Consider the following 22,702-nt stretch of genomic DNA (forward strand, 5'->3'; position numbering starts at 1 on the left):
TATAGTTATATTTATTTAGTATTTCCTGTTATAAGAAGTTGTATATGGTTAATAAACCTACTTTTAGACATTTCGACTAATTCCAAGCTGGAAGAAAATAAACAAAATTAACATTAAAAAATGTGTCAAATAAAAATGAGTAAACAGATGAATGAGCCAATATTTCATTTCTAATAATTATTAATAATAATATTGTGGCACAAAATATTAGACAAATTCTTCATCATATTCTAAATATTTTTACTTGCTAAGGTATCTTTTTTTAACTAATATTTTTGAAAAAGTGTACTATTTTAGGCTGATAAAATACTCATCATTTATGGTCAAGAAGGGGAAGAGATCTCTTGAAACTGTAAAGGGTTTTATTTTAATCGGTGTTCACTCACAATAAAAAAAAAATGTTACAAGTGCTTTTATAAAATACGAAAAACGAACAGGATGTGCTTTCCTCTGCATCCGTCTCCATAAACTTCGATCTGAGGGCACAAGACAGAAAAATGTACTGAAACTGAGCGTATTTTAGTAATGGTACTAAAGAGACTAAAGGGAGAAGGAGAAATAAAAGGACAGAGCTGCTGGTTTAATGTTAGAGGAGAATAATGGGACGTTACCACAAAGTGAAATGTATTAAATATAGCATTTTTTAACAGAAAATGTTAAGGTGTTGATAAATAAGCTGTAAATTGGAAAACAATGAACTTTAATAGTAATTAGTAATGAGTTAAATTAATTAGTAATGAGTAATGATTAGTGTGTATTCAAAAAAAAACCTTATTATTCATTTATTTATTTATTTACTTATTATTTATTTGGAAGGAGTCTCCAGTGTCAGTAAACTTTGGTTTTCCCACACATGACTCTTCTTTCTTTATTTATTTACTTTCTTTCTTTCGTACTTCGTATTTGTTTATTTATGTATTTAATCATTTATTTATTTACTTATTTATTTTTTTATTTATTCATTCATTTGTTTGTTTATTTATGTATTTCGAAGGACTCTCAAGTGTCTGTAAAATTTTGCAAAGCTATAAAGTTTTCCCACACATAACTCAACTTTATTTATTTATTTATTTATTTATTTATTTATTTATTTGGAAGGAATCTCCATTTTTGTTTGTTTGTTTGATCAATATCACTACTAATAAAAAGACAAGTGATTTGTTAAATATAGTCATGTTTATTTAGTATTTCCTGTTAGAAGATCAAACTACACTAGATTTATATGATTAATAAACCAATTTATTCCTAATTCCAAGCTTCAAATGACCAAAGAAAGAAACTAAATTATCAGTAAATAATAAATAAAATGAGTAACAGGCTGAGCAAATATTCAATTTAGAATCATGATAAACAATAATAAATGTCGTTCCACGTGGTTATTGGAAAACAATCAACTTTAATAGTATTAAGTAACAAGTTCAATGAATTAGTAATGAATAAAGATTAATAATCAATGACTATTTTCCTACTACAGCACCACCCCCTGTTTATTCTTCTTCACTTCCTGTCCTGCTCTTCCATATATCAATATCAGAAATAAACGATGCTTTTCCTAGAAGGAAGGATGCTATAATCACTGCAGTATCATTTCTGCTCTCTCTATCCATCCTCATCCACCTGCCAGCTCCTCTGACCCGCACGCATTAGAAACTCAATTAGGGCTCCCTAGTGTGGACATTTAGTGCTGAAAACCTCTAAATCCACACCGTATAAAACTTTAAAAGATCGACATTTTCACTAGTGAGCTCAGAACTGTCACTGCGAAGTCTGAGAGATCTCTGATTCGGCTTCAATTACCAAAAAACCCTCCTGATTAACATGCTATGGTCGCTGTTATTATATTTAATTTTCTGTTCAGCTCATAAGCAGCTTGTTGACATTCTCACAGCTTTTCGGGTCCCATTTCACAGGTTGAAACTTCGATTCAAGGTGCAAATTGCAGTTTATTGAATTGGATCAGATTAAAATGGATGGAGTTGAATCGTAAACATTTCGACTGCAACCCGAAACCTGAACGCTTTTCATTTCTGATTTATATCACAGACTTTTATACCTTAGGAAAATGCCGAGAGAATATTGAGCTTTCTTTCGTAGTTTAGTGTGACACACTGCTGAGCTGGTGTGTGTGGATATCTGTGTCCAAAATGGTGCCTTATTCACGATTCCCACTATACACCAAAGTGCATTATGGGTACTCAGTATCACAGGGATGCTCACCGACTGAATCATACAGTATGGTAGAAATCCACAAAACAGTGAAGTGCAGTACAGTTTACACACAAGTGCAAAAGTTTACACACCCCCAGGACAAGCTTTGCTGCACAAATATGTTCATGATGTCATTTAAATTAAAAAATAAAAATTAGTCCATCTCTGTCTTTAACATGAACACACCGGTTTCCCCAATCATCCCGTCCTCTGGTGTTGAATTCGTAGGATTCTCATTTATGCAAAGCAACAAACAAATATGCCAGAATTCAGGTATTTAGACGATTAGCTTTTACAGAAGTGCATCATTTTTGTTTGTTTTTACACACTTTTTGATGATTTCATGAAATAATAAAAAATGAAAAAAAATAAAGTAAAATGGTAAAAAAAAAAACCTTAAAAACAAAATAAAAAAAAAGTAAAAAAAAAAAAAATAAATAAAAAAGGGAAAAAATTAAAAGAATTCATGCAAACAGAACAAACTCAACCAGAAGCACAAAAAAAAACCAATAATAAAGTAAAACACCAGACTATCGATCACAACAATTCCTTTGCTTCAACCTTTTTCATTTTTTATTTTTAAACCACTATTGGACTCAGGTATGTACAAGCACAAGTCAGGTTATCTGGATCATATCAGCTGGAAGTTCTAGCCTAGAAGGCTGTGGTGCCTCATGGGAAACTGAGTCTATCCCAGCACTGATAAAACAATATTCACCGCTCTCGCTGTCCCTCGTCATTGTTGTGTATGTGAAGTTTCCTGCTAACAAAACGATATTTGTGCAAAAGTTTGCATCCCTGTTTCTGACATGATACAAATGTAATCTTTAACGATGTGTACACCCACTTCGGAGTAACTTGTTGATCCGCTTAGCAGTAATTTTCAGACCTCTTGTACCACCACCCACAGGTTCTTATTAATATTTCCTTTCTTATTGTTGTAGATGTTAAACACCATGTCAGATCAGGTCCAGAGACTGAGAGGGTCATGATTAAAAAATAAGTAATAAAAATATTTTTCTATTGATTTTGACTACTTATCTTGGTTTTCTTGTTTAAGAATAAAAACTTTAAAAAATAAACCTATATAAAGTACTCTTCTCTATTGAGCAAGCATGGGGAGTACTAATTTTCGCTCCAGTAAACAAGGTGTGCTCTTCACGTCTTATAGATCGGGTTGAATAACATTTTAGCGATCAGGAAAATAAAACTGAAGAACCATACAGTCACGATTTTTGATCCCCAGAGAGAAGACTGAATGTGGCGTGTGCTGGTTGAACAGATTGAGCGATGTTACCTCACCGAGAGTAAACCCTTGTTTGGAAATGATACACGTGCAGCTCCGGTCTCATGAATAATCGCAGATCGCGTGGGCGCAAGAGGCTGCTGAGACTTGTAATCGGTGGGGGAAAAAAGGTAATTAAAGAGCTGGGTCTGTGGATAAAGTGCAGAGCTAGGAACTGGGATCTGGGATCTGGGATCTGGGAGCTGGGAGCAGGGAGCTGGGAGCTGTAGTAGCACCTCCTGGAGGAGGGTGTGAACGTGATAGAGAAAGCTGTCACACCAGCACAGTCCAGAAGGCTCTTAAAGGGACATGACAACAATTAGGACTAATGTTGTATGTTACATCTTGAGCACATACATGGCCGACATACTAATAATAGATTCTGGTTGTGTATTGTATGTGACTAGATGCTTCAGAGGACAACAAAAAATCAGGACAAAGCATATATATATATATACATATATTTCATCCACAGTTTCATTTACGCTGAAACAAAATCTTGCAGAATTTACTTCATTCACATGCATACATCAATTCCATGTGAATGAACAAGTAACATTTACAACAATTAGTTTTCATTCATCCTACATGATTTGATCAGGTATTTTCAAAACACTGAATAAAATCCAACCCACGACGCTGGTGTTTAACATCAGACACATCGCTACTACGCTATTCTACCACTACATGGATTAAACACCTAGAAGTAAGACTGTAGTTATACTGTAAATCCCATCAGCACCAACATCCTAATGAGATTCCACACTGTTACTGGTTCACGTGAACTCTACACAAATTGGTCGCACTCGCTCTAGAAATTCAATCCAGTCGATAAATGTTTACATGAAGCAAAAAATCACAGTTTGTTGCAAAACACAAAATATATATCATATTTTTCTTAACTCTGACCACATAGTGCCTTTTTAGCAGACCAGTCCAGCACTACTTACAATTTTATCTCATTTTTTGACAGTTAAGGGCCTTGCTCAGGGGCCCAGCAGGGGCAGCTTGGTGGACCTGGGATTCAAACTCACAACCTTCTAGTCAATAGCTTAACACCTTAACCTCTAAGCTACCACATTTGCTTATTAAAATATAAACTAAATTTGTTGAAAATTCTGAGTACAAATAAAAATCATCTGAATTTCAAATCAAAAACCTGTCCATTACTTTGTGGAAGGAATGACACACTCTGCCTCTCCTGTCAATCACAGTGACCTCGGCCAATCGTACGCATCTTTGAGCTCATTCATGCAGAAGAGGGCAGACGGCGCTTTCCTCCTGGTGTGTTACGCAGCATGAGCAGTAGTTTGATATGATGTAGCTGGTTGACTTTTCATGTCACATGAAGCAACTGTCACCGGTTGGTAGCCAGATGAGGACGAGTTCCCTTGTAAGCAGTTCCTTGAAAGCAGCCATGCAGTTTACATCCGCTTCGTATTGGTAATATTGGTCATATTTTTGGGTGGCTGGAACGGATTATCTGCATTTACATTATTTCTAATGGGAAAATTTGTTTCGTAATACAAATTTGTGCCTTAAGAACTCGCCTCCAGAACGAATTAAACTGGTATGCCGAGACTCTAGTGTATTTGGTTTGTATAAATACTCCCTGTCTGTCTCAATAAACTCTGCAGAGCATTCCTACTCGAACCCTGACTGTGTGTGGTTCTTTTGGCATTTTGCTTCCCTGATATCAGCTTGGAGGCTTTGGCAGCAGCACAAATCTATCTTCTTCTCAAAACATGAACCCAAAAGAAAATTCTATCAGTTTAATATTTAAAGAAATAAGAAAAATGAGACACAAGGGTTCTGTTTAGGTTTAAGCCACACCCACTTCAAATCTAAATACAGATATTTGGCATGTAAAAGAGAAGCAGATTCAGTGTCACTGTGTCCCATCCCTAGTATGTGTGATTACACTACATAAGAACGGCAACACTTTTCTCTGTACCGAAGCGAACACAACCTGTTTAATCAGGATTCACTTCTAACTGAAATCTGATGCTGCGTTCACACTGCAGAGACGTGAAGACTTTGGCAATACCAGGTGAAAATCCTGTGTGGTAGCAAGAGCAATGGGGGGAGAAAAAAAACTTTGACAAGTTTAACTTAACTTTATGCAAATGAGAAAGGAATATAAGAGGATCAGATTCCAGTCATGAGTCAGACCCACTGGAGAGGGAGACAGACACGGAGACACAAAACATATATACATACATTAAGATCACTAAATATATGCATACATATAGTATATACAGATATAATCCGTTAATTATAGATTACATTGTTTTTAATAACTACACTGGTTTCTAATGTCATTTATTTAACATTTACTGAGTGGGATACAAAATTGTGGTTGTTTTTTTTCCTAAAGAAATACATTAGATATCCAAACACTGGGGTTTTTTGTTGTTGTTGTTGTTGTTGTGTTAGGTATTTTCATGCACTTTTCACAGTGGTCAGTTACATTTCCTTGCTTTTCAGCAGCCCCAAAGAGGCAAACTGGAAGAGGAAGAAGATCTTCCATTCGGTGCATTCTAACACTTTCCTAAAGCCATTACTTAAGGCGATCAATAACTTCCATCTTTTTTTAGAAAAAGTATATTTGACATGACTATTTTTAGTGGGAGGAATGTGTGGTTATGTATTTGTGGTTATGTACTGCATGGAGTCAGAGTAAAGCGCATGGACACTGTACACATCCCTCTGGGGAATGCAGAAGTGGCACTTTTTGTGCATTTTACTGCAGCATTGCTTCACTGTTTCAACTTTTCTCTTATATCTGTCTTGTTAGTAAGACTTTCCAAACTACTATCAAGTGGCCTCTGGTGAGCGTGTGTGTGGTGACTGTTAATGCTGTAGATACTGGACGTGGCCTGTCTGGCTTTAAAGATGTATGCTAGAGGTGTGCATTGGGACTGAATTAAAGTCGCTGGAGCAGATGGTCAGGTATCAAGACAAAGAAAGGCCACATTTATTAACAACGAAGAATTCTATAGAGCTTTCTAGACTGCGATTAACTCTGGGTTCTCATAATGTTAAACCCTGTTTTTACCCCAGGTAGAGGAACGTTTCCCACGTGTAATTCCAGAAGCGAGGTCATCACGGCTTTTTACCTGCGGTTATGAAGCATTTACTCCACGTTGTTGTGCCAAACATCTACAGTGTGAAAGGGTGTTAAAATGTTATGGCTCGATGCTTAGCAACCAAAACCCAGTCAGAATCTGAACAGCGTCTCTGTGCCTCATATCACATGTTACAGAAACCCTGTGTGTGTGTAAGCGGTAGTCGCAGTAGTCAGGAGAAAAATGTGTTAAAAAAATCATGTCAAATTGTGACTGGTGAATAGTAGACTGGAGCTATTTTTTACAGTTACAGAATATTCTGTCAGGACAAACTGGATGGCAGTCAATAATAACTGTGTGTTTAAGGAAGTGAGTAAAAATTAGCAGAAGTTGGATATCTGAGAACGCCTGGTGAAATACACAAGAAACTTAAAAACACCAACTCCAGTCATGATTGTTGATGTGCAAATATGCAAATAAAGAGAAGGCTAATCCAGGGTTTAGGAATGTACGATGTGAAATGTCAGATTATAATTAATAAACCTGGGTAAATTATAAGCAGTATGAAACTAAGTAACCCAGGATTCTGTTCACCCAGCATTTACACTCACATAGGGGAAACTATATCAAGTGTGAAAAGCCTTATTGTGATACATTTGTAAATATTTTGTCCTGGTTAACAATTTTGGGGTTTAAATTACAGTTTTGTTTATATTTTGGGATACAGCAATACGTTTAGAGTAAAGCAGACAGACAGGGTGCCAATACTTTGAGTTTAGTAGACAGACATGGTGCCAATACTTTTAGAGGTGAGCAGACAGACAGGCTACCAATACTTTTAGAATTATGCGGATAGACAGGGTGCCAATATTTTGAGTTTAGTAGATAGACAGGGTGTCATTAATATTAAAGTTGAGCTGACAGACAGGGTGCTATTAATATTAAAGTTGAGCAGACAAACCGGGTGCCAATACTTTTAGAGTTGAGCAGACAGACAGGGTGCCAATACTTTTAGAATTATGCGGATAGACAGGGTGCCAATATTTTGAGTTTAGTAGATAGACAGGGTGTCATTAATATTAAAGTTGAGCAGACAAACCGGGTGCCAATACTTTTAGAGTTGAGCAGACAGACAGGGTGCCAATACTTTAAGCGTTGCTTGGATAGATAGGGTGGCAATACTTTTAGGGTTTATTAGATAGACAAGGTGCCAATACTTTTAGAGTTGAGCAGACAGGCAGGGTGCCAATACTTTTAGAGTTGATTATATAGATAGGGTGCCAATACTTTTAGAGTTGATTATATAGATAGAGGGTTGTATTTTGGGACACAGTTTAGCAGGTTTGGTTCCAGTGTGTTAGCTTATGTGTTAGCAGGTAGGAACTAAAGCTGTGAGAGTCGTTCCCTGGGATGATGAACGACCATGATGTAAGCTTCACCCATAGGATCGCTCTGGGAAATTAACTGGAGCTAACAATTTGCATTTGTGGCTTTATTGTTTGATTTAACATCACAACAATCTTAATCCAAAGGTCACTCGTGTTGCTGTTGTGTCTCGGCGTTGTCGAGAGCCGACATGGGAACAGTAGCTTTGAGTCACGCACTTACACAGGAAACAGACTGCCTGCTATCTTCCTGCTTTATCTGTGGACTCCGTCTGTGGGTTTGACTGTAACCACTCTTTTCAGTGCAGGTGATAGGGAAACAAGCCAAATCGGTCCCGGTGTGAAAAAAAAAATAAAAGCACAACAAGAATTTGCTGAAATGCTACAAATCAGTTCTCAAAGCAGCTTCCTTCCTGTTCTCACTTCTGATGTAGAGTCTAGTTAGTTTTTAATACATCATAAAAAGTGTAAAGTTAAAATGACAGCTGTTACTATAAGTGCTGAAACTGTAAGTGCGACTCCTTCCATAAATGCTAAATAAACATCTCAACACCTTCTCGAAACCTTCTGCCCGATCGCTTTCAGGAACCTGAGCTAATCCTAGATTTTCTTCAGGGCCGTTAATTTATCCTCGGCTGGAAATCCTCGGCTCGATCTTCCAGCAGTCAGTGATTAGGATAGTATGCCTTCACACGTGTCTCCCAGACGAAAATGGTCTGTGATGGACTCCTAGATTAATAGTCAATTTCCCCTTCATCCAGCTGCTCTACCCATGAGCTGGGGCAGTTAGTTAGAGAGGGGCAGATGCTCAGAGAAAGCACTCTTCACCACAGACACCAAACACTATGACTCACCTTTAATGATCCTGGAAATGTCAAAAGCACTCACCTCCCTCACACTGTCTTAACACACACACACACACACACACACACTTGGTGAGATTGCAGCCAGCATCCACTTAAGAACCTTTTAGGATATTCTGAGCTCTCAGAAAATTTGCTTACATTTCAAGCACTGCAGCCTCTTTCTTTAATTTGATTGAGGCTGACCAGGCGATGCCAGTCAGCCCGAGTAACCCCAGGACACGCTTCTCTTTCTTTTCTTTTTCTTTTTTTCTTTTCTTTAAACACCATATTGAGGCTACAGCAATATGAGAGATTGATAAAAACACAGAGCATGGTGGGTGTGTTTTTAATCAACCATCGCTGCAAAATCTGTGCGTATGTGCCATGTTTCCCTGACCATTACCATTAAAAAAAAAAGATTAATGATTACACAAAAATAAAACCCCAAATTACCTCAGGCCATGGAGTGGTGCTGTTGAGTCTCATTCAGTTTCTGTGTAAAATACTCGGACTTCACCACAGCAGCAAGTTTCTGTAATGCACCTCGTTCAACAATTCCACATACTTTCATATGTAAGGCCCAGATTTCAAGAGCCGTAATTGACTCGTCTCGAGTGTCTGTCCATTATAATCAGATTTGAATCCATTAAAAAAAAGCCAGATTGAAGCATGACAAATTTTCTTCTGCACGGCCAAGAAGGCCGGCCATTTTCTTCCTGCTTAGTTCCTCTCTGTTTTCAGCGTCACTACTACTTCGAAGCGTCTATCAGCCACGCCCCTAAATTTAACATGTAGCTAAGACTGATTTTTTGCGAATCGCAGCAATAGTCGTCACAACACGTGTTCAAGTTTAAAAACAATACTTCAACAAGCTGCAAAATTAAGAAGCAAATCAAACTGCGAGTAATTTTAGGAATCTCCTGTTTCAGCATGGATAAATGTAAAAGTTGAGTTAAAAGCAATGTGTAAATTCCAGAACTAAAAATGCGGTAATGTTAATTATTTAATAAGATCAGAGTAAATGAGTAAAGTAGACATTATGGCAGTGTTACACAGTGTAGAAATATCACATAAGCCATATATGACACATACGACAGCACAGCATTAGAGTAGGATCTCCTCTCAGCTCTCCAGAGATCTGTGGCATCTGTTCGCTCTGTATCATCTGCACCTGAGCATCACTGAAAAATCAGCCACAATCAGCCATCATCTCCATCTACCCAGAGTAATGTCTCTCCTATAGACATAGCCATAAGCTCCACGTAAGCACCGAAGCAATCTCCGATCATCCCCAGAGTCTAAAACACTTAAGCTCAACAGATGAAGAAGAGGTGTGTGAAGTGTGTGAGGTAAGGAGGTAAGATTACGCACGCTGACGATCCTCTCCGAGGTTCCGGCGCGGGACACGGTGGTGCCGTTGAGCCCCACGAGCGAGGGCAGCGTCTGAGACATCCAGTTGGTGACCATGGCCATGGTGCTGAGCACCGCTCCGATCTTCAGTAGCGGCACGCTCATGGTGCTCACAGCCACCTGGCCTTACTGCCCCCCAGCCCAACCTGCTGAGCCCCTCGCCAGGGGGCCCACACACACTCGCACACACACACTCACGTGAGCGACTTGAGCCTCGCGCACGATGCACTCTCGCGCTTGCGACCGCGTCTCAACAACAGGCTGGACGCGCAAATGCAGCAGCGAAAGCTAGAGCACGATCCAGTGGCATCACACTCCGTCAGTCCACCCGGCTCCTGATGTCTAAGAGCGAATGCCAGCGCCTCTCTCCCTTACACACACACACACTCTCTCTCACACACACACACACACACACACACACACTCTCTCTCTCTTCTCCACCCTTCTCTCTCTCTCTCTCTCTCTCTCTCTCTCTTTCAAGATGCAGAGCTGCGCATTGGCTGCCTCCCTATCTCACTCTCTCACTCCCTCGCTCTCATCCCCTCCCTCCCTTCTTTCCCTCGCTCTCTCTCTCCTCTCCAGCCGCTTCACGCACACATCCTATACTCATCTCATTCCGATTTTTTTCTTTTTTTTCCGGGGGAACAAATGAACAGTGGGAGGCTAAGGGAGAAACGCGCCTCTCGGATCTTCTGCAACAATTAGGCCTGTTTTAAGCCTGGATAAGTCTCACTCACAGCTGTACAGAACGGGATTAAAGCTCCTGCTATATTAAGCTCATCATGAGCAACGTGTGTGTGTGTGTGTGTGTAATAGAACAGTAAGGAGAATATATAGCTAGCTCCTGGAGTATTAATGAAGAAAGCTCGTGTGAGCTCCTCTACCTCTGGACAGTTCATCAATCATACACTCCACCTGTCAACTCTGTAATTATTCCGTTATAGGGAAACACGGTGCGGTGCAGGAGTCTCTCAGCAGCATCCCGCCCTCTTTCTCCTCACTCTCACCTGATCTGACTCACACACTCAGGTCACTCGCTCACAGGAAGCAGACTGTCATGCTCGCACCACTGACTCTGGACGTGTTCGGTCAAATGGAACCAAGCGTGACGAATAAGACAGCGGAATACTTAACGGATCTCGATTAAGCTGTAATTGTATTTATTTTATTGAATACGTGCTCCATGGAAAGGTGATAAGGGACTGTGAGGATCCAGTAAACTTCCAATCAGGGGTGTGTCCAGGGGGCGGGGCTTCGCTATGGTAGTAGAACTGATCGATGTACCTCAGCAGACAAACAATTTAAAAAATCAAACACCCAGTTTTAGCCTTTATGTGTTTGTTTTATTCGAGATAATTATTTTTTCAGTGAATGCTTGGCTTGGAAGTGGTATCTAAAGCATTAAAAAAAAGTTTTAATTGCAAATAAAGATATATCTTACAAGGTTGGGCATCAGCGGGATTTGAACACCTGAGCCACTGAGCTAATACTCCTCCTTTTTAACTAATAACACATAATAATATATAACAACATATAACAACGTGCTAATAACATGTTACTAACAAGCTAATAAAAGAAACTCGTTGTAGCCCAATACACAATAATAAATAATCCGATGACGTAATTGTAAGATAATCATTTGTAATATATTTAAGTAATAACTCGTGATAACATGGCTATAATCTTCTAATAGTAGGATAACGTGTTATAACATGCTAATAACTGGGAATAACAGAACATTTTGTCACAGCAAGATGATAACTTTTAATTATGAGCGACAAAGAACTTAGAGAGATGAGATAATAACTTGTAATAATGTGTTAATTAGTGATATCAATCGAATACTAACTAGTATTAGCAAGATATTATCGAATTAATAAGCCATAACGACTCAGCGGTCTCATAGCGAGATAACATCCGGCGCCGTGCTAATAACTCAGAATAACAGCTAATATTTTACAAGATAACTTTTATTAATGAAATACAAGCTAAAGATAAATGATAACAATAAAGAAAGTCGTACTGATAAAAACCAGATAATAAAGTGCTAGTAACGTAGCTAGTAATGAGAGAACTATATCAGCAAGGTGGCATGATATTGAAATCATAAGAAACTCTAATTTCTTTTCCATTTTCTAATAACTAGAAGTGTAGAATGTCTGTACTGTTATATCGTAGATCGTGAGCTAAAGAACAGAGCCGCAGAGCCAGACTTTCTCAGAGCTATATAGCTAATGCTAATGAATCTTTATAATAGATCTATTGGAAGCTCCGCCCACAAACAGCATGTATGTTTCTGATAAAAGTGATGTTTATAACAGGGATGTAGATTCTATTGAAGATCAACTCAATCGCATGATTCGTGTACAAAAATGTTTTCCGAGTGGGCGGAGTTATTCGTTCGTGACACTTAATTGATTCACAGGTCCAAAATGTTATACCAGATGATGCTGATGAAATGTGAGGAATTGAAACTGATTATAAATCTCCTCTAGTGTAAGGATAATGGAGTCACTAACATTTAATTCTGCAAGGACCTGTTCATCCAGAGACACTCTGTGATTCGACTTCTTACTTTATTAGCTGAGTGGAAGGAAGGAAGAAAGGAAGGAAGGAAGGAGGGAGGGAGGGAGGGAGGGAGGGAGGTGAAGGAAGGAAGGAAGGAGGGAAGGAAGGAGGGAGGGAGGGAGGGAGGGAGGAAGGAGGGGGGAGAAAGGAAGGAAGGAAGGAAGGAATGGATGATTGAAGGTAGGAAGGAAGAAAGGAAGGAAGTATGTAAATAATAAATGTAGGAAGGGAGGGAGGATGGAAGGAAGTATGGAAAGAATAGGTATAGGAAGGAAGGAAGGAATGAAGGAAGGAAGGCATGTTAAAATGACTTAATGAATGATGAGTTAGTAAACAGATGGATGGATGGATGGATGGATGGATGGGGCTTAGTTCATTACTAACTGAAAACTTAAAACTTGTTCTGTTCATTCTGGAAGAAGAAAAAAAAAAACACCACCAAATCCACAGAAAAAGTAAAAATCCTTGTACATTTTATTCAGTCTCTCAGTCACATCATCCCTTTACCTCTAACTGACCAGAAGCTGCACCTGTTTCCACTCGTTTAATCAGCTGCCCGTTCTGATCATTAGCATGACTTCAGCCAAACAAGAGCTCTCCGTAACCCCGTCCAATCCCCCTGACCATCTCACACAAAACACCTCCACCTTCTGCTCATTCTGCTCTTACTGCACATTCCTTATCCTTACCATTTTCTGGATATTTAAACAACGTTAGCGTTTCCGTATGTCCAATCAGGGGTGTCTCCAACTAACCATCCCATAATAAACAAATGTCTCGAACTAACCATCCCATAATAAACAAATCAGCTAAAGTATAACCAGCTTCAGTGTATCACTTCTTTCAAAAAAAAAAATACATTTGCTGGAAAATCGTTGCTTTAAGAGATTTAATAAAATGGCAGAACTTTCTCTCTCTCTCTCTCTCTCTCTCTCTCTCTCTCATTTTTTACAGCATTTTTCCTGCTATATAGTAAGCTGACCTTTTTTTTTGGCTCATCAAGCCCTCACCCTCTTGACATGCTGCTATGATGCAAAACAGTGAATTATTAATCAGTGCCTGAACAGATCTAATTTTCTTTCATTTATTACAGCTAAAATAAAGGGCTTTGTGTTTGCCAGTTATTATTCCGCCCGAGTGATGAATGACGTTTCTTTCTCCTTTAGGCTTTAACTTGTGGACAGCAGGACGTGCTTCACAGGGACAAATATTTTGCAATCAAGATGAAACCAAAAGTGACAACTGCTAGACATTGGGTCTTACAATACTCTAGTCCCTGAGGATGAGACGGGGGAAAAAACGTGCTGTTCTGAAGCTCGGCTTTTTCCAGAGTCTGTAGGATTAGAGAGATTAGTTTGGTGATTAGTGCGACATTGCCATCCGGTGGTGAGTGTGCAGTACTGCGAGCAACAGATGTCCTGGTTCTGGTTTTATCTCAGCAACTGTTGCTTGGCAGCAGACAGGATTTCTAAAAACATCATCACAGCAACCTGAGCTCCGTTACATAGCCGAGCTTTTCTCATTCCGAAGAGTAAATAATCTCTGACTGAAGAACTATAACATAGATAAATATATCCGAAGTAATCCGTGGATCCGAGATCTCGTGGACTTTTACAGCAATGCAGAATCTATTCATCAGGGACGCCAAAACTTCTTTCACAAACAGCTGCAAAGACTTGTTTCCAGAAACAAGCAGGATGTGCACTATAGCCTTCTTCTGGAAAAATCCATCCATCCATCCATTTTCTATACCCACTTTTTTCCTAATTAGGGTCACGGGGATCTGCTGGAGCCTATGCTGAAGAGCGCTTGAGTGGGTAAGTGCTCTTCTCTGTTTTGATGATGATGATGAGGAGGAGGAGGAGGATGTTGTGACACAGCAGGCGTTTTGGAGCCGTAATCTTTTAACAAACTCATTTACTTTCATTTAAATCAGATTGTGAGGAATTTGCAGGTAACCTGAGATTTTTAAGGAATTTTCAAGCAGTATTTATGTCTGTGTTTGTAAAGTGGCTCATTATTTAACAAGGTATTTGAAGTCAAGGCAAAATTAGAAACCAAAATTCATATACAAAAAACAAACATTACTAATTATTATTTATTATTACATTTCGAATTATAAAAAAATTCAATTTTTTAAATTAAATTTGTATTATTTTTCAGATCAATATATTTATAGTGATGGAAAAAAATGTTTATATTTTGTTAATCGATCAGTCATATGCAGATTTCGACGAAGAGCTTCGGTTAATGCTCATGCCAAAAACATTACACTGCTGTTGTTTGCTCTCTGACTGGCTAGTTTGAGTGTTTCAGAAACTGATGACCTGGTGGGATTTTCACACTCAGCAGGAATGTGGACAGAAACGGCATAGTGATGAGCGAAGTCAGAGGTGAGCGGCAGTTTGAGCTGAAATAAACACTCTGTACATCCGTGAGGAGCAGAGAAACATCTCCAAAAGCAAAACACTCCAAAGCGTGAGGTGGATGAGCTACAGACTGGGTTCTGTCTGTCAGGAACATCAGCGTGAGACTCTGAGGTGATGTTGTATCGAATCTCCAGCACAGCTTCTACACTTCGGGTCTCAGAGTCTCAACTCGTCTGATAAATCTTTAGAAAATCAAATCACTGCTTGTGCAATGCTCCAAAAATCCTAATAAATTCAAGTAACAGATTTCATAACACTCAGTCCTTTAAGAGCAGAATACACACCAACAAAAATCTTCTCATCCATCATCAACACTATGGAATAAACTGATCGATTATCGATGATCAATAATCCGTACATGACAATTATAATACATATATTTGTGGGATTTTTTTAATGTCTGGGGAACAGATTACTTAAGGTCCACAAACTGGTGATATATATATAAACTTAACAAATGCTTTTATAATGCTGAATTAATACATGCACCAATCCTCAGTCAACTCATACACAGTAACAGCCTGAATAGTGATTAATAACGCTAATTAAGTTAATGGTATTAAATAGGTATTAAGATAAAATGTTTAACTTATTGTTAGTAACAATAGAAAAAGAAAGAAAATAAATAAATAAATATTAAATTATTAAATAAATGCATTTTTTTTTTAAAAAAGAGAATGAAAAAGAAAGAAAGAAAATAAATAAATAAATAAGTATTAAATTATTAAATAAATATTACATTTAATAAATAAATACATTTTTTTAAAAGAGAATGAAAGAAAGAAACATAGAAAGAAAGAAAAATAAATAAATAAATAATTATTAAATAAATGAATTTTTTTATAAGAGAATGAAAGAGAGAAAGAAAATAAATAAATATTAAATTATTAAATAAATATTACATTTAATAAATAAATATTAAATATTAAAGGTAATAAATAAAAACTTTTTTTTAATCAAAGAAAGAAAGAAAAAAAAAAGAAAAGAAATAAATAAAGTAGCAGACCCCTTGTTGAGGGTTTCACACTAGCAGTTTGTTCTGTTAAATTAGTAATGTGAAAGCCGTCATACGGACCAGGAAGTGTAGCACGGTACCGAACCCGAGACTTCCTGTAGGAGGTGGTGTGAGTTCGGTTACACTGGAACTGTGTTGTGATTCCTGTGACTCAGGTCTGTAATTGCAGGAAATAAACCAGCATGTGTGATTTAGCTGATTACAGCATCATTAGTTTCCACAGCACACACATGCAGCCTGAGAGGCAGAGGAACGTTGTGGGACACAGAAGAGACGAGGTGACGTATCTGACTGCGCCAAAATAAAACATAAGTAAATAAATAAAACAATAAATATGGTGTAGTTGTTTTCTCGATGTGTGTTTGTGTGTGTAAGATGAATGCAAATGCGCTGAGGATCAGTAGAGTCAAGTGAGTCTGAAATCAGAGCAACACTCACACTCACATTCGGACCACAGCAGCGTGAATACCACTTTAAAGGGGCAGTGTGTAATTTTTAGAGTCCTCTGCTGATTGTGAAGTGAACTGCATTTTTAAAACACCATCATCACCAACACCACCAACAACCACAACAAAACCTTGTAGCTGACCTGCTTTACTAAAAACCTGTATATGTTTTGTTCAAGACAACTTTAAAGAAAAAGAATCAGAGTGAAGGAGAGAACTTCCAGGGGCCAGAAAAACTTGATTTTAGGAAACAAAGCTTAGAAATATTACAGCGAACAAGCAAAGCAGGATATAAAACATTTTTTTTACAGGATATAAAAAGAAAAACAAAGAAAATCAGTCTTCCAGCGTGAAAACAGTGTAGTCTAAACCTTAATTCCTGTGCAGAATTCATCACTTCCTGAAAACCTGGTACAGTCAACGTGAAACAGCCTCTTGATGGATTTCCAGAGATTCCTCGACAACACGAAAATACGTGTAAGAAGTTCCTACACGGACCTAGACTACAATGTAGAAGGATGCTAAAAGAAAAGAAAAAAAAAGAATTACGTGATTCTGGTTAAACACAGTGTTCGGTTTTATTTATACTCTTGGCATCCTATAATGAACTGTCAAATAAAAAGGAAGCAATTTACTGTTTATTGTATTTCGTTTTTTAAGAGGTTTTGCAAATAGAATGCTGGAGCAGAAATGCACTAATGTTCGCAGCAACCTAAAAACATAACATGATAAATAAATCATTATTAAGTTCTGTCTAGAACTAAAGTTTAGGCAGTAAATTGTGACTGTATTCTGTGTTCCCACACGTGATTTAACGACCACTGACTATTTCACAAGTTAAACACAAAGTATGTTTTATAATAACGCATAAAAAAGGCAATAAAAACGGTTCTCTTTTGTGCTGAATTTATTCACAAGGTTGTTAAAGGTATAACGAGGCTCCACGCTGTAAAGCAGCAGCAGTTCATTCTCTGGCCACCAGAGGGCACTCGTGTGCAGCAAATCAGCACTGCACCTGCCATGCAAAAAAAGCATAATGATAATCAGTCTCGGCACTGATCAAACATGCATTCGGCAAAATAATTGCCCCAGTTCTGAGTGAACGGGGTGTAATTATAGTTGTATATACTTCATTAAGCGGCGGTGTGTGTGTGTGTGTGCTGGGAGGGAGGATGGAGGAGTCACGTGGTGGGTGTGTTGTAGTCACATCTGTATGCAGCTCCATGGCTGTGTGCTCCACCGCACTCGGCTCGGCTGTGTGAGCTGTAGCCATGGCAAAATGGCAGATTGTGCCTCACACACACACACACACACACCCTGCAGGCCCCTCACTTTGCTATTTCAGGCCACAGCCGTCGCATCTTCATTTAATAATTTCCTCATTTCCTCACACGCTGTGTCTAACACACACACACACACAAATCCGAGTACAGTTTAACGCCAAAAAATGCACAAACACACATCTGTTCAAAGGTTCTGCTTTACCGAGCGCTCATCCACTTCATCATAAGCATCTATTAAAAATTCTAGTGTGGTATGAGCCTGCAGGGCTTTAGCTTTAAAAGGCATTTTTAATCAGTTCCTATTGGATGAACTTCAGCCGACCTGAGAGCTGCAATGCACACAGCGACCTCTGGGTGGCAGCAAAGAGCAACAAACTTTTTCTCCTCTCACCCACGTTCACTTCAACGATTTCCTCCTAGTCAGGATAATCTTTCTTTCTTTCTTTCTTTCTTTCTTTCTTTCTTTCTTTCTTTCTTTCTTTCTTCTCTTCAAAAGCCAGCCTTCTGCTGGGCTCACAGTATTTTTTATGTGGATGACTTTGCAATGACAGATTTCATTCACGCCTGCAGAATTATTGGCCCCCTTCATTAAACAGAAGTGAAAATGATCTATAGAATGAATAAACACACAGGCATGGAGACCTACAGAACGCTTTAGAATGAAATTTTCTGAAGAGCTGCATGACAGAAATATTCTCCTTCAGTAAGTGCTTTATGTTGATGAGTGTGATGTAGCCTGTCCCTGATCTCAGGGCTCGTGTGGTGGAAGGAAACCGGAGAACCCTGAGAGAACCCACATGAACTGTTGATTTAGATTTATATATTCTGTTAGAATTAAAGGTTTCAATAAGCACTGTTATGATCACAGCATTTTAAAGCTGCTATATCAAAACTGTGTAATGGGTTTAAGAAGATTTCTTTTCTTTTTAAAGCCTCTGTTTGCATTTTTCCGGGCCAGAATTTTTTTTACTGAAGAAAATGAAGAAAGATGACCGTTCATATCGCCTCCTCTGCTTCGTGAATCACATGGGGTTTGATGGGTGGCATCGACACGTGCACAAGTCTCTAATAAAGATATTAATAACGTTATAAAGTGATAGTGACATGATGATGGTTATTACTGACAGGACGTGAAGGCAGAGTTCGAATCTTTTGTTGGTTTTGATTCGTCTCTTTTGTGCATAATTGAGCAAATCTTTTAATTGAAACCTCATCTGGAAAAATAGACTGAAATTGTATACAACAATCAACAGCAATTCTTTCTTTCTTCCTTCCTTTCTTTTTTATTTATTTATTTATTTATTTATTTATTTATTTCCCCCTCTTTTCTTCCATCCAGCAGCCAGAAACGGAGAAAAACACTTTATATTGTAAACATAAGATTGTCAAAATATGGGAGAAGTCCTTGGGGTTTGTTTTGACATCTCCATCATCTCCAGTTAGACGAGTGAAGGAACTACAGTAAGTTTCCTTCCTCACAGCTCAGATACGTCCTGACAACTCACTTCACTGCAGAAAACAAACCTGCTGCTTCCAGTCACGGGAAATTTCTCTCTCTCTCTCTCTCTCTCTCTCTCTCTCTCTCTCTCTCTCTCTTTCTTTCTTTCTTTCTTTCTTTTACATTTTTATTTTGTTTATTTGTTTATTTTTACATGATTCTTTCTTTCTTTCTTTCTTTCTTTCTTTTCTACATTTTTGTTTGTTTATTTTTTGCTTCTTTTTACATCATTCTTTCCTCTTTCTTTCTTTCTTTTACATTTTTATTTTGTTTATTTGTTTATTTTTACATGATTCTTTCTTTCTTTCTTTCTTTCTTTCTTTCTTTCTTTCTTTTCTACATTTTTGTTTGTTTATTTTTTGCTTCTTTTTACATCATTCTTTCCTCTTTCTTTCTTTCTTTTACATTTTTATTTTGTTTATTTGTTTATTTTTACATGATTCTTTCTTTCTTTCTTTCTTTCTTTTCTACATTTTTGTTTGTTTATTTTTTGCTTCTTTTTACATCATTCTTTCCTCTTTCTTTCTTTCTTTTCACATTATTCTTTGTTCTTTCTTTTCTTTTTTTTTAACATTTGTTTGTTTCTTGTTACATTTTTCTTTCCTCTTTCTTTTCTACATTTTTTATTTTGTTTGTTTATTTCTTTTAACATTCTTCTTTCTTTTTTTTTACATTTTTGTTTGTTTGTTTGTTTCTTATTTTCTTCCTTTTTACATTTTTCTTTCTTTCTTTTCAGATTATTCTTTCTTCTTTCTTTCTTTTTACATTTTATTTTGTTTGTTTGTTCCTTTTTATATTATTCTTTCTTTCTTGTTTTCTTTCTTCTCACTTTCTTTTTTTATATTTTTGTTTTTGTTTCTTTGTTTGTTCTTTCTTTCTTTTCTTTCTTCACATTATTCTTTGTTCTTTTCCTTTCTTTCTTTTTACATTTGTTTGTTTGTTTGATTCTTGTTACATTTTTCTTTCCTCTTTCTTTTTTACATTTTTGTTTCTTTCTTTCTTTCCTCCTTTTGATTTTACATTTTTCATTATTTCTTTCTTTCTTTCTTTCTTTCTTTCTTTCTTTCTTTCTTTCTTTCTTTCTTTCTTTCTTTCTTTCTTTCTTTCTTTCTTCTCTTCAAAAGCCAGCCTTCTGCTGGGCTCACAGTATTTTTTATGTGGATGACTTTGCAATGACAGATTTCATTCACGCCTGCAGAATTATTGGCCCCCTTCATTAAACAGAAGTGAAAATGATCTATAGAATGAATAAACACACAGGCATGGAGACCTACAGAACGCTTTAGAATGAAATTTTCTGAAGAGCTGCATGACAGAAATATTCTCCTTCAGTAAGTGCTTTATGTTGATGAGTGTGATGTAGCCTGTCCCTGATCTCAGGGCTCGTGTGGTGGAAGGAAACCGGAGAACCCTGAGAGAACCCACATGAACACAGAGAGTGGATGTGAAACTCCATACAGAGAGAAGAAGAAGAAGAAAAAGAAGAGAAAGAAAACACTTATTTAAAAAATATTGGCACCCAGCAAATAATAGTCAGCATTCTTGTAATTGTTGTGGCCACAAATGCTTTATTCTGTAGCTTTTGATCAAAATCTGCTTGCATTTGTGCTTTTTTTTTTGCAGAAACCTACAGTACCCGAATCTCAGTCACTGGATTCTTCTTTTAAACTCTTATCAGTGAGGCACATAGAGTATGTAATGATTTTTATTTTCACTGTACTCATGTTCAACAAATGTGACTGACAGACGGCTTCGGGTTGAAGGAGTGTTGTGACAAGCTCATGCAACACGTCTCAATTCTAATATAAAAGAAGGGACTGAATTCATTCACTCTCTTAAAGGGTGCCAATACTTTTGAGCGAGTTAAAAAAAGTCCTGGAGTGATAACGGAATGCAATATGCTTTCACTTTGTATTGCAACTGAATGAAAAAAAGTTTTAAATGTTATTATTATTATTATTATTATTATTATTATTATTATTATTATTATTATTATCATTATTATTATTATTATCATTATTATTATTATTATTATTATTATTATTATTATTATTATTATTGTTGTTGTTGTTGTTGTCATTTGTTTATTATTGAGAATCTTTCAGGAAACTCTGGACGATCTTTGGAAAATAATTTGGAATTGAGATTATGTGAATATGTCTTAAATGACTGCAGGAACAAAGTTATTATACCACACACACACACACACACACACACAAGCTGACAAAGAAAGGCAAGCATGTGAGCTAGCGTAAATCACCGACTCAGAGAAAGAGGAGAGCTTTCATTCATTGTTAGGAAGGTTAGCACTTAAGATATAAAGTGGCCTGAACAGTACTGGATGCTTCAGCTCTCTCTCTCTCTCTCTCTCTCTCTCTCTCTCACACACACACACACACGTTGCTATCTTGTAACTCCAGCACTTAGCTAGTGATTTTTTGCAAACTGCTGCTCTTGATACAAACAGTCCTCTCAACACACAGCTGCTACTCCGTACTCCAGATGTGAGCACAATACGGCTCACCCACCCACAATGCACCTCACCCAGCGCCGCACGAGCGGAGCAGCTGCAGGGATGTCGGAGTGGCCATGTGTGATACGGGATGGGGGGATGACACTAACACATGCTGTACTAGCAGAAGAATCAACCCAACAGCAGAGTCGTGTGTCAGTGCTTCCACCCTGAAGTCCATTATTGTACACTAACATCGCGTCATGAAGCGTTCTATTCCTCTTATACCACTTATCTTTGTATTGATGTATTAAAGCAGAACTTTAATACATCAATACAGTGGGGCAGAGAATCCTGGTTAGATATACACTGAAACCAGTAGCATGGACTGGGAGAGAGAGCTTCGATTTATAGTATTGTTTTAAGGCAAATGCTTTGAGAATCAAAAAGAATAATCTATAAACAAGATCAAAACGAGTGCAAAGTGCTGGCAAAAAAAACCCCAACATGAATAACTGAGATCGAAATGTTTATTTAGAAAATACAAAATACTATGAAAAGCTCTCCAAAAGGTATGTTTACAAATAATAATAATAATAATAATAATAATAATAATAATAATAATAATAAAAAATATTTTAATTTATGTACCATGTATTTATTATTATTATTATTATAATTAAATAATTAATTAATTAATTAATTAATTATATATTTTATAGTTATATAAATAATGTTATTTCTTTTAAACCTTTTTTTTTTTTTTTTTACATTTTCTCCTACAAATTTTGTTCAATCATCAATACAATT

The 22,702-nt window shown here is 37.3% G+C and overlaps 1 protein-coding gene across 2 annotated transcripts in view; it reads right to left on the reverse strand.

Annotated features, from left to right (window-relative positions):
* The window catches only part of olfm2a (olfactomedin 2a), a 132,632-nt gene that overhangs the window by 44,141 nt on the left and 65,789 nt on the right, over nt 1-22,702 (reverse strand). Inside the window, exon 1 of one of the 2 annotated variants that reach the window (XM_058378231.1) lies at nt 10,163-10,619. The exons of the other annotated variant lie outside the window; for it this stretch is intronic. Within the exon in view, the coding sequence (XP_058234214.1) occupies nt 10,163-10,306 (144 nt within the window). The 5' untranslated portion in view covers nt 10,307-10,619. Of the gene's footprint in view, nt 1-10,162; nt 10,620-22,702 lie in introns of those variants that run through there. 2 annotated transcript variants of the gene reach the window in all.

Source organism: Hemibagrus wyckioides, linkage group LG24 (assembly GCF_019097595.1).
Source record: "Hemibagrus wyckioides isolate EC202008001 linkage group LG24, SWU_Hwy_1.0, whole genome shotgun sequence".
Classification (NCBI taxonomy): domain Eukaryota; kingdom Metazoa; phylum Chordata; class Actinopteri; order Siluriformes; family Bagridae; genus Hemibagrus; species Hemibagrus wyckioides.